An 11,460-nucleotide genomic window follows, 5' to 3' on the forward strand; every position below is an offset into this window, starting at 1 on the left:
AAGCATTTTTTACATCTTTAAACCTTTCTTTTGACTATTCTATCTAGAATCGTGTCCTATCTACATGATCAAAATATCATTAGTTTGCAGAGAATTCTCCCGTCGTCACGGCCTTCTTTAACTTCAGTTACAGCTCCCTCACATCCTTTCCCTAAGGCACACCAGGCCCTGCTTATTGCTGCCAAGGCCCTGAAACCTGTATCGCAATCTATGTCTCTGTCATCGGTTCAGTGAAAATCCTATAGAGCACCTGCTAGGTTAACTAAAAGAGCAAATCCTATTTCTGAAGCAAAGGCCAAAAAACACAAGTCTATGCTCTTTCCCTAAAAACCAACCACACTGCCTACCCTAACAGTAAAGCTCACGACATCCCTGGCTGCATATACTCCATATTCAATGTTACAAAATAAAATGTTAGGCCAGTAAACTTTCACAACTTTTATTAAATCCTAGTCTAATTTAACAATATCTGATTCTACAGACATCATCCTACGGTGAACATGTTTAATAAGAGAAAGCAAATCAGACATCTAAGTCATTATTTTCTGCAGACTAAGCAATAAGATAACTACTACACAGAACACTACAGGTCATGACATACACTTACTTGCTCAGAGTTTTCACACAAGCCATATTGTTTATCAAACTATGTCTCCTAATATTTAATACAGTAGAATTAGTGATTGTAGTTCTCATATAATATTTTAGTTACAAGTACCTTATTGAGATAACTAACATTTAGACAGTTTCACTGACTTTCCAGATTAGCAGAATATATTCAAGAAAAAGCAAAAAGTAAAATGAACACTGAACATGACAAGTTATAGAAGAAAAATGAAGTAAAGATAAAAAGGGAAGTGAAGTATCAGTGGGGTTGAAAATCAGTCTAGACATTTGTTTAGAAGAATCAACTATGGATTTCACAGATCAAGTTTATAAATTCAATACAATATAAATCCTTTTGAATGTAAAAGCCGCATTGAAATTAAAAGGTCTATAAACTGTTAACTTTTGGCCTTAAATAGTACCAATTCTTCTGATCAAAGAAGGCCACAACAGTTAAGATTGTATTACTTGATTTTATTTTACACTAGGTGGTGGGCACAAAGCAACCCCCTTAATAAAGTTGACAATTAGCTTCACTCAGAACGTTTTTAATAATGCACATTAAAAAAAAAAAAGTATTCTTACAAATTGTTCTGCAATCCAAATATACAATAGCCTGGAAAACAACATTTAAAAAACAAAGCCAATGTAAAAAGACAGGTTAAAACAACTAGGACAGTACAGGTTGTATGGCTCAGATTTTACAGTTTTCTCACTGCATCGTCAATGTCAGAAATCTGTTCCTTCAGCTGGCTCCATTGCTCAGGGTTTAAGGAAATACCTAAAACAAAGTTTTAAAAATCAAAAGTTGAAAATGTATTTAAGCTTTCCTGAGGGTTTTTAAACTTCCAAATAAAATACTGTTTCATCAAAATTGCTATTTTTGAATGGCACAATGATATAATATTGACAACAAGATATCTTGTTAACTATAAATTCATCATGATTGCCCGGGATGATCGATGTTATATCTAGTTTTACTTCCCACACTGCATCTGCAAGACACATACTAAACTGACAACGAACAATGACTTGAAGCTTAGTTCACAAATGCTTGCAAACGAGCAATTCCAGTGGCCAGGTCGAGGTTTGGTGTGTGACACCCATTCATTTCTACATTCCGTTGGCTCCAACATTTGCTCCCAATTCCCACAGGAGCTCAGGTGAATGACTTGTACGGAGTTCTCCCAGAAGCCTTCATTTCACTTTGGGAAATCCCTGGGATGTGACTTCTTGGAAGGTACAGTCTAGAACAGGGGTGGGCAAACTTTTTGACTCGAGGGCCACAATGGGTTCTTAAACTGGACCGGAGGGCCGGAACAAAAGCATGGATGGAGTGTTTGTGTGAACTAATATAAATTCAAAGTAAACATCATTACATAAAAGGGTACGGTCTTTTTTTTTTTTTAGTTTTATTCATTTCAAACGGGCCGGATCCAGCCCGCGGGCCGTAGTTTGCCCACGGCTGGGCTAGAGACTGGATTCAAATCCCAGCCTCACTGTCACTAACTACATGACTTCAAAACAATTACAAGTAAGTCTGAGCCTAAGTTTTTTGGCTGATTTGAATTATAAGCTTGGCATATTACTGGGCACATGTAAAATTTAAAATGTTAGCTAATGACATGTCTGTCCTATTTAAAGTATGAGCAGGAAGAACTCTGTCCTTTAAACTTCCAATATTCTAATACCTGACCCATACAAATGGAGAAATAAACTAGAATTGAAGAACTGATGGATTTCTCAGGAAACTGCTGGGAGGCCATAAACGGAGAGGAAGGAGAACATATTGGGACAACACCTAGGAAGGGCTTTCCAGCTCATCTTACTGGTTAGTAATCGCTGCAGGAAGAAAAGAACTCTGGCATTGGCCACAATGGAACAGCTGGACTGCCCAATCCCAAAGTGGGCTGAACAAGGGAATGAAATCATAGACATTAAGTTTACTAAACCTAAAAACTACAGGAAGGAAACAAGTCATACCTTACAAGATGACATGCAGGCAGAAGAAAACAGAGGCATTTTTTCATTAGCTTGGCACACAAATGTTCTCTAGCTACTTGGTGAATTAATACACATGCTTGGTGAATTAATACACTGGCTGGTGTGGCTCAGTGGTAGAGCACCAGCCCATGCACCGAAGGCAGGGCTCATGCGGTGGGCAATGAATCAACGTGCCTCTCTCACATCAATGTCTCTCTACCCTTCTCTACTCTCTAAAGATCAATGGGAAAAATAACTCAGGTGAGGATAACTAACTAAAGTATGCTTCGATGATGCTGGATGAAGCCCGAAAGGAAGACAAAAAACCGACTTAAAGGACACCACCCTAAGAATACCCTAAAGGACACACTGTGAACCAGGATTTCCATTCATTTTACAGCCTCCCAGGCCGGGCCTACTCTACTTCAGAATTAATGTAAAAGTAATTTTTAAGTTATATTCAAGTACATTAGCAGCCTTACAATTCCCGCACAATCTAACTTCTTTTTCACCTCAAGGTATCTGCACAATTTCCTCTACTTTGAAAATGATTCCCTCTCCCATATAATTCACATGACTAGCTCTTCCTTTATCTAAAGTGTCAAATGACACTTCCTTAGGAGATTCCCAGAGCACTTCTCCTCTCATAATAATCTGCCCTTTTACTTCTCAGCCCTTATCATTTTAATTATATGTATGTTTATCTGCATAATTTTTTTAATATATATTTTTTATTTATTTCAGAGAGGAAAGGAGAGGGAGAGAGAGACAGAAACATCAATGATGAGAGAGAATCATTGATTGGCTGCCTCCTGCAGACCCCCAATGAGGATCGAGCCTACAACCCAGGCACATGCCCTGACCGGGAATCAAACAGAGACCTCCTGGTTCACAGGTCAACGCTCAACCACTGAGCCACGCTGGCTGGGCTCTGCCATAATTTTATCCTCATTAAAGTTAAGTGTTGCCCTGGCAGGGTAGCTCGGTCGGAGTATTGTCCCATACATCAAAAAAAAAAAAAAAAAGGTTGCAGGTTCGATCCCTGGTCTGGGTATGTTCAGGAAGCAACCGATCAATGTTTCTCTCACATCAATGTCCGTCCTTCCTTCCTTCCTTCCTTCCTCCCTCCCTCCCTCTCTCTCTCTAGGATTCACAGAAACATATCCTCAGATGAGGATTAAAAAATAAGAAGTGTCATTACCAAAAAGACTACAGAAGATAGTGAACCAACCAAATGAGGATCTTCCTAGTGCACTGACAACATTATTTCATTTCAAACTAGGTCACTTAATTTTTAATTTAGTCCCAATATTAGGACCAAATTCAGGAAATCAAGTCTCACCTTTTCTTCCTGGTTTCATTTCACCTTCTTGATCCATCCAATATTCTCTAATATCAATTAGGACTTTTCCTTTAAAGTCCCGTACGCTGACGTACCTCATTTTCCCAATCTGCAAAAGAAACAGAACATAAAAAAGTATTTATTTATAAGTCCATATTTACATTCACAACTTACTGCATACTCACTACTCTTTTCATCACAAAAATAACTACTACTATCAATATCAAAACTACAATCCAAAGGAAATGTCACTATTAAAAAAAAAATCTTTGTAAATGATGGAACTAAACAAGCACAACTCACATTTCTAATCATTTTACATTAAAAGAATCATTAGCAAAATAGTGCAACCGCTACGGAAAACAGTATGGAGGTTCCTCAAAAAATAGAACCTATGACCCAGCAGCCACTTCTGGATATGTACCTACAAGAAATAAAAGCAGGATCCTTAAGAGGTATTATCTGTACACCCATATTCATAGCAACATTACTTACAATAATGTTTGGGATAGGGCAACCCAATGTCCATCTTCTGATAAATGAATAAACAAAATGTGATATATACAAGCAACGGAATATTATTCAGCTTAAAAAGAAAGAAATACGTTCACATGCTGCAACATGGATGAGCCTGAGGCCATTATGGTAAGTGAATTAACAAGTCACCAAAAGATATAGATTGTATGATTCCACTTATAAGATGCCTAGAACAGTCAGATTCCTCTCTGAAATTAATAAATATATATGTATTTTTAAGTGTAAGTATCTTAGGCGGCTATGGCACTGAACTAAACATTTTCATTTTGGTTTTACAATAAGCCTAAGAGCATGTTGAATAGATACAATTAAATCTATGGAAAATCTACTAAAATAATTTTGATTATTAGATAAGTCAAATAAAAGTTCAATTGTGGGCTTGAGCAAGTGGAAGAAACTTTAGGTGATAGGATTTGACCTTGAAAAGTGATCAGCCATTAAATAAGTAAAAAGGAGAAAAAAGTGACAAAGACATAGAAGGGAGAAAGCAGAAAGATACAATACTGATTTTCAAGGGCAGGCTGACCACATTGACCTATACTGCAGAGGACTTGAAAACACAGGAAGAAAACTCTGAAGCCTGTATAGGTTCTTAGAGCAAGGACAAAAAAATAAAATAAACAATCAGAAAAATACTACTACTACTGCTTGTCTTCTGCAAGACTCGTCTTCCTGAGATATCAGAAACCTGCAAAGAATTTAAACTCTCACTAGAAAAAGTAAACGTATTTTAAAAGAGACAAGCAATGATCACAAGTAATTGAAGAGGTAGAAAACTGTTGTCGATTTGCAGTTTAGCCAGTGACAGCGTTCCCGAGGTGGTGAAGTGTGGAAAAGTGGAGATGCTGCCAGCTGACCTCCTGTAAGGCACCTGGGACAAGTGCTGAAAGGGCTCCTTTAAGGCTGGGGGTGGGGGTGAGGGGGCTGTCGATACATTAAGAAAGGAAGTGTTTGTTTATAAACTAACCAGCACATTAGCCATGTACTGTACATGAGAAAGGCTAAAGCCCTAACCGGTTTGGCTCAGTGGATAGAGCGTCGGCCTGCGGACTCAAGGGTCCCAGGTTCTATTCCGGTCAAGGGCATGTACCTTGGTTGCAGGCACATCCCCAGTAGGAGGTGTGCAGGAAGCAGCTGATTGATGTTTCTCATCGATGTATCTAACTCTCTATCTCTCTCCCCTCCTCTCTGTAAAAAATCAATAAAATATATTTAAAAAATGCTAAAACAGGGATTCATTTGGGGTCTGGAACAAATTAATTCAATTTACATTCATTCTAATGAGAAAAAATGATTTGGTTTTCGAACAAATTGGGTCTCGAACAGCCTTCTGAAACAAGTTAAGTTAGAGAACCGAGGTTCCACTGTACTTTCTAATGTGCAGCTCTCAATCTCTTCTTTTGGATTTCTATAGCTTTTAAATTCACATTGTTTTAAATACAGCAAAACTACAGACTTCTAGGTGTTAGCAATAATCTAGCACCGTATAGGGAGCATTTGAGGTATTGCTCCCAGGCATGCTGTCAATTTTGGCTCAAATTAAACTCGTTAAAAAATTTTTTCAGCATCATATAAATTACTTTCATTTCTACTAACTTGTTCTTGTATTTCAATGAATATCCTTAGTCAAGAGCACTCTAATGTAAAGATTGTGCCTTATTAGATTAAGGCGCTCTGATCGTTCTTCAGGTCCAGCCAGAGAGTAAGTCCTCTGGACCCAATAACCAACCTTACCTGGAACATGTTGTCATCCCTGCTGCTGCTGCTCTGTTTAGAAGATGACAGGGCTCTTGAAGTCTCACCGGTCTTTTGCTTCTTTACAGGCTTTTCTGAAGCAACTTGCTTTTTCCTCTTTAACTTGAAAGAAAAATATGAATATGGTTAAAATTTGCACACTTAATAAAACACTTCTCAGGTTTATGGACACACAAAAAGGGGGGGGGGGTATGTACAAGTTCAGTGACCAACAGGAACCTCACAGGACGATCTGACCATAGATCCCTACCTGGGCAGGTCAATGCCTGTACCTTTTAGTACAAGATGCATCTTTGCATGAAGCCCTGTCCACTGTTTCTGAGCACCTGGGTGCACACACCTTTGAAAGGCCTAGTTTTCAGACGCCTGGGAACTTCAGCACCTGCAGGAGAACACGGTCTTGCTAACTGCCCTGTAAGCCAATCCCAGCCTCGCTTTCCACGTAATCTTCCTTGTTTCCTTCGTAATTCCAAATGTACAAGAGAAAGTGCAAAAGTGTCCTTCTCCAGAGCATTAGGTCTTGCTTCCCAACAATGTCATCAGTTTGGCTTAATTAACTCTTATAAAAATTCACTACAAGTTTAGACATTTCTTACTTGGACAGGTTCAAGATTCCAATATTTTTTAATACTTAAAGGATCAAAAGTCTGCATTTACTCATTAAATAAAAAATATAAACTAGCCAAGATCCACCTGACAATGAAACTTTGAAACTAACCTAACACTGGTATATAACAGTATTTGCAAACAGTTCTGAGGAGCCCAAAAAATACTTTAGGCATTAGAGTGATATTAAGCAGAAAAATTTATTTTGTAGATCAGAATCCCACGTAAGGTTTCTTTGGGAGGAACAACAAAAAAAGATGAGGGGCCTAATGTTTTTGAATAAACTTTTGGGAACCACAAGTCTACTAAAGCTACAAAGGGGACATGCTAACTAGGAAGAATGCAACCAACTTGTTCCATTTCTAGGATATGATTATCTATTTATGCTCTGCCTATTCCAAGAGACACACTGGCTTAGGGAATCTGAGTAGGCAAAACTAAGAAATCTATTTTGTACTGCGCACAAGTCAACTCTAAAACGTCCTCATCACAAAAAAAAAACAACTAAAGATAGACAGCAATGTATTAGACTAGCATTCAAAAGCAAAACAATGTTTTAAAAGCAGCATCATTGCAAAAGCTTTTTATACAATCTGTCTCAAAATGAGGTAACAGCCCATGAAAACCAGTAGAGTTCCCAACCCAAACAGTAGAGGGCAATCATGTTCCTTAGTGGAAAGCCTAACCTAGTATGGGGTGGGCAAAAGTAGACTTACAGTTGTAATAATGAATAATGCAACTAACAAATAATAGCGCAATAAACTGTTTCATGTATTCACAACTGGAAACCTACTTATGTCCACCCCTGTATATTTATTTACTAATTTAGATGAAGCTAGACATAACATAATGTATACAAACCAAAAGAAATGGATGTATTTAACATATGTCCTTAGGATTAATAGTACTATTTGGGCCCTAACCAGTTTGGCTCAGCGGATAGAGAGTAGGCCTGCGGACTGAAGGGTCCCAGGTTCGATTCCGTCAAGGGCATGTACCTGGGTTGCGGGCACATCCCCAGTAGGGGGCGTGCAAGAGGCAGCTGAATCGATGTTTCTCTCTCATCGATGTTTCTAACTCTGTATCCCTCTCCCTTCCTCTCTGTAAAAAATCATTAAAATATATTTTTTTAAAAAATAGTACTATTTGGGACAATCAGCAAAAATTAACTCTGCTCAAGAAGCAAAAGCAGCCCTGACCAGTTTGGCTCAGTGGATGGAGTGTTGGCCTGCAGACCCAGGTTCGGTCCCGGTCAAGGGCATGTACCTTGGTTGCGGGCACAAACCCAGTGGGCTGTGTGCAGGAGGCAGCTGATCAATGTTTCTAACTCTCTATCCCTCTCCCTTCCTCTCTGTAAAAAAATCAATAAAATATATTTTTTTTAAAAAGAAGCAAAAGCAATTATTCTTTATATCAGGGTCTGTATAGATAGTCCCTGTGGACTGGTACATGCCCGACACACAAAAGCTCAATAAAAATACGTTGAATGAACGTATTCAAATGCCCTGCTGGTGTAATAGAGAATTTCCCCACTACAGTACATATGTTCTCTGAAGCCTGTGTCACTCTTCCAGATGGTATCATGTTCTGTATTTCCCTATGAAGATCCATCTCCCCCAAACTCCCCCTTAAGCTCTCTTAACTGCCACTGCCACCTAGGCTCGGAGACACCGCTGCGGGAGCTTCTAGGAGACAGAGGACAGTGCGTGGAAGGCAGACCCGATGAAGTGCGAGGTGCTCAGCGAAGGAGAACAGTGCACCACTCACAGTGCAGCTGCCATCTGATGCGGAAAAAGCCTACTCTGCCTCAACAGGCAATTTCACATCAGCTATGCTGGGGGCTAAAAGGAGGGAACCAGAGTAAATAGCATTCTAACTTAAAATGCACCAAGCCTACACTTTAAGTAATACTGTGGGCTGGATAAACACCAATGACTGAGACAGTGGTCAAAATTGACATGTGCATTCAAGGAGTACAGATAATTTGGATCAATTACTTCATACAATAGCTACAGATTAAGCCCATCTCTAAATAATGGCAAACAGTGACTTTGGCCTAATTCTAAATGCTATTCCTCTAGGGCAGCGGTTCTCAAACCTGTGGGTTGCGAACAATGAAAATACATCCTGCATATCAGATATTTACATTACGATTCATAACAGTAGCAAAATTAGTTATGAAGTAGCCACGAAAATAATTTTATGGTTGGGGGTCACCACAACATGAGGAACTGTATTAAAGGGTCGCGGCATTAGGAAGGTTGAGAACCGCTGCTCTAGGGTCTATGGCAGTGGTTCTGCAGGTGTAGGGCTCCTCACAGAAGTCAGTCTGAGGCTGGCTGGAGTCTGATTTAGGGGCGAGGGGTGTGCATGGAGCAGCACCCTCGGCATCTGAGTGAAGTGAAGATCCAGGCCACCCACACTTTCAGAAACATCCACCCTGTCTCTCACTGTAAGATTCCGTCACACGGTGCTGTCCCTCGGAACTGGATATGGCAATGCTGCTGAAGGAAGGACTACAGAAATGACCTGGTGCAGTAACAGTCACCTTTTTGTCAACTTCACTGTCAGAATCGCTGCCAGAAGAGCTTGAAGAAACAAGTTCCTTTGATTTAGGCATTCTGAAAGAAAAACGTATTATGTAAGTAATTTACAGATTGCTCTATTACATTCATTTTAACTCTCCCCCAACCAAAAATTGAAGAAGTTCCATGGTTCATGCTACCATTTTGTGGTACTGGAGTTGTTATACTGAGGGAATGCTAGAAGTTATATTCTAATCTGTGCTCTTCCAAGCTGAAGATAACATGCAGAGTAAAGTGTCATACACATCGCACACTCTTACACCCTTTCTCAGAGCCAATGGGCATTTTTATTCTTCACTTTAGCAGGGCTAGATGTATGAGTAGGGTCCATTGCAAGCAGCAGCTGACAGCAACCAGGTAAAGCCAGGGAGAGTAAGTCCTCTCAGTAAGGCTTTCCACTTCTCATTGTTGAGACCAAACATAAAATTATTCACCACAGGAAATAACCACAACATTCACACAACATGGGGAATACTTGCACTATACCAGTGGTTCTCAATCTTGGCTGCACATTAGAATCACCTGGGAATCTTTTTAAAATTCTGATTTCTGGGCCTCATCCTCCGGAAATTCTGTTTCTTTGTGATGAGGTGGGGCCACAACATTAGTAACAAAAAAACAGAATTTCCGGAGGATGAGACCCAGAAATCAGGATTTTAAAGATTCCCGGGTGATTCTAATGTGCAGCCAAGGTTGAGAACCACAGCACTATACAGATGTTGATATACAATTAATTGCAATTATAATACTACTAAAGGCCCAGTGCACAAAATTCATGCACTCAGCCCGGCCTGCACCCTCTCGTGGTCCGGGAGCCCTAGGGGGATGTCCTACTGCCGTGGAGGCAGGAGAGGCTCCCGCAACCACCGCACGGCTGGCAAGCACCGCTTCTGGCTGCACAGCGCTCCCCCTGTGGGAGCACACTGACCACCAGGGGGCAGCTCCTGCGTTGAGCGTCTGCCCCCTGGTGCTCACTGCATGTCATAGCAACCAGTCATTCCGGTTGTTGGGTCCTAATGGTTGCTTAGGCTTTTATATAGATAGATTTTTCTTATTTTGTATGTTCTTAATTTTCTTTGGCTTTTTGACCATGCCAATAACAAGGACTAATTCAGAGCTCACAAAGTTATACATAATTCACAATTCGTTATATTTTAACACTGATTTTCTACTGTGGAATACACTAAAATTTGAAGACTCTGCTTTTGGCAGAGGCAAAACCTGTCCTCAAATTCCCATGGAGACCCTCGCTCCCCAGGTGCCTGAGCAACAAGGCAGAGCCCTGCGAATCTACATTTGCAGAGATTTGTTTAAAGCCTAGATCCCGAATTTCAAGGAATTCCAAGACCCGCTGAACGTATTTTCAAGGCACTTACGGGGGGGGGGGGGAAAAAAAGTTACCTTCAGCTCTCTCCATCTCCCCCTCTCAAGAGACTGAGCCAGAGTTTTCTATGCCCTAAAGGGCCCCACATGCACCACACACAGTCTTCACGTGTTTAAAAACCAAAGACTTCATTTCCTCCTTTAAAAAGTCAGAAATAACATAGCACTCTAGAGGGAACTTGCATTAGCAGTGGCCTTGACTGTGTCCACAACAGGAGGTCAAGGTAAAGGGGCCCCATCCTGGACATGAAGTTCCAAAGCCCCAAGGGGGGGGGCGGGCAGCAACCTGCACCACCAGGTCTCACCCGTTATTCCTGCTCCTGCTCCATGTCACAGCCCTATCTCCAAATCTGCCCCGTTGTGTATGCTAGCTGCTGATAATGCCAGGAAACATTTCAAAACTAAATTAAACAGCGCCCATGCTTCCCTCTGAAACGCCGCCATCTGCTGAAAGCGGCCTCGGGGCCTAGGCCCGTTTCCAAGACACCCACCCTCCTTTTCACCCGAGTGCGTCCATTAACAAGACAAGGTAATGGCACCTACGCCGGCCTCTCAGGACGGATGGAAATAGGTATTTATGTTCACCCCAGGAGGCTTTATTGTTCAAAAAATAAAAAGGCAGGCTCGTAGTTCAGGCAAATGATACTAACATCGCTAAACTAC

At 40.6% G+C, this 11,460-nt stretch overlaps 1 protein-coding gene across 1 annotated transcript; it reads right to left on the bottom strand.

Moving 5' to 3' along the window:
* Positions 1-425: 425 nt before the first annotated feature.
* On the bottom strand, positions 426-9,450 carry SUB1 (SUB1 homolog, transcriptional regulator). The gene is made up of 4 exons (XM_014544892.1): positions 9,378-9,450; positions 6,203-6,325; positions 3,932-4,040; positions 426-1,387 (listed from the first exon to the last, which is right to left on the bottom strand). Exons 1-4 carry the CDS (start codon positions 9,447-9,449, stop codon positions 1,308-1,310), a joined length of 384 nt encoding a protein of 127 aa, XP_014400378.1. The 5' UTR covers position 9,450; the 3' UTR covers positions 426-1,307.
* Between the last annotated feature and the right edge of the window lie 2,010 nt (positions 9,451-11,460).

Source organism: Myotis brandtii, unplaced genomic scaffold (assembly GCF_000412655.1).
Source record: "Myotis brandtii unplaced genomic scaffold, ASM41265v1 scaffold384, whole genome shotgun sequence".
Lineage (NCBI taxonomy): Eukaryota > Metazoa > Chordata > Mammalia > Chiroptera > Vespertilionidae > Myotis > Myotis brandtii.

Coding starts and splice junctions, on each gene's coding strand:
- SUB1 (XM_014544892.1), bottom strand. CDS start 9,449: ATGCCTAAATCAAAGGAACTTGTTTCTTCAAGCTCTTCTGGCAGCGAT. Junction 6,326..9,377: donor ACAGTGAAGTTGACAAAAAG/GTGACTGTTACT, acceptor TTTTCTTTCAAG/TTAAAGAGGAAAAAGCAAGT. Junction 4,041..6,202: donor GGGATGACAACATGTTCCAG/GTAAGGTTGGTT, acceptor TTTCTTTTGCAG/ATTGGGAAAATGAGGTACGT.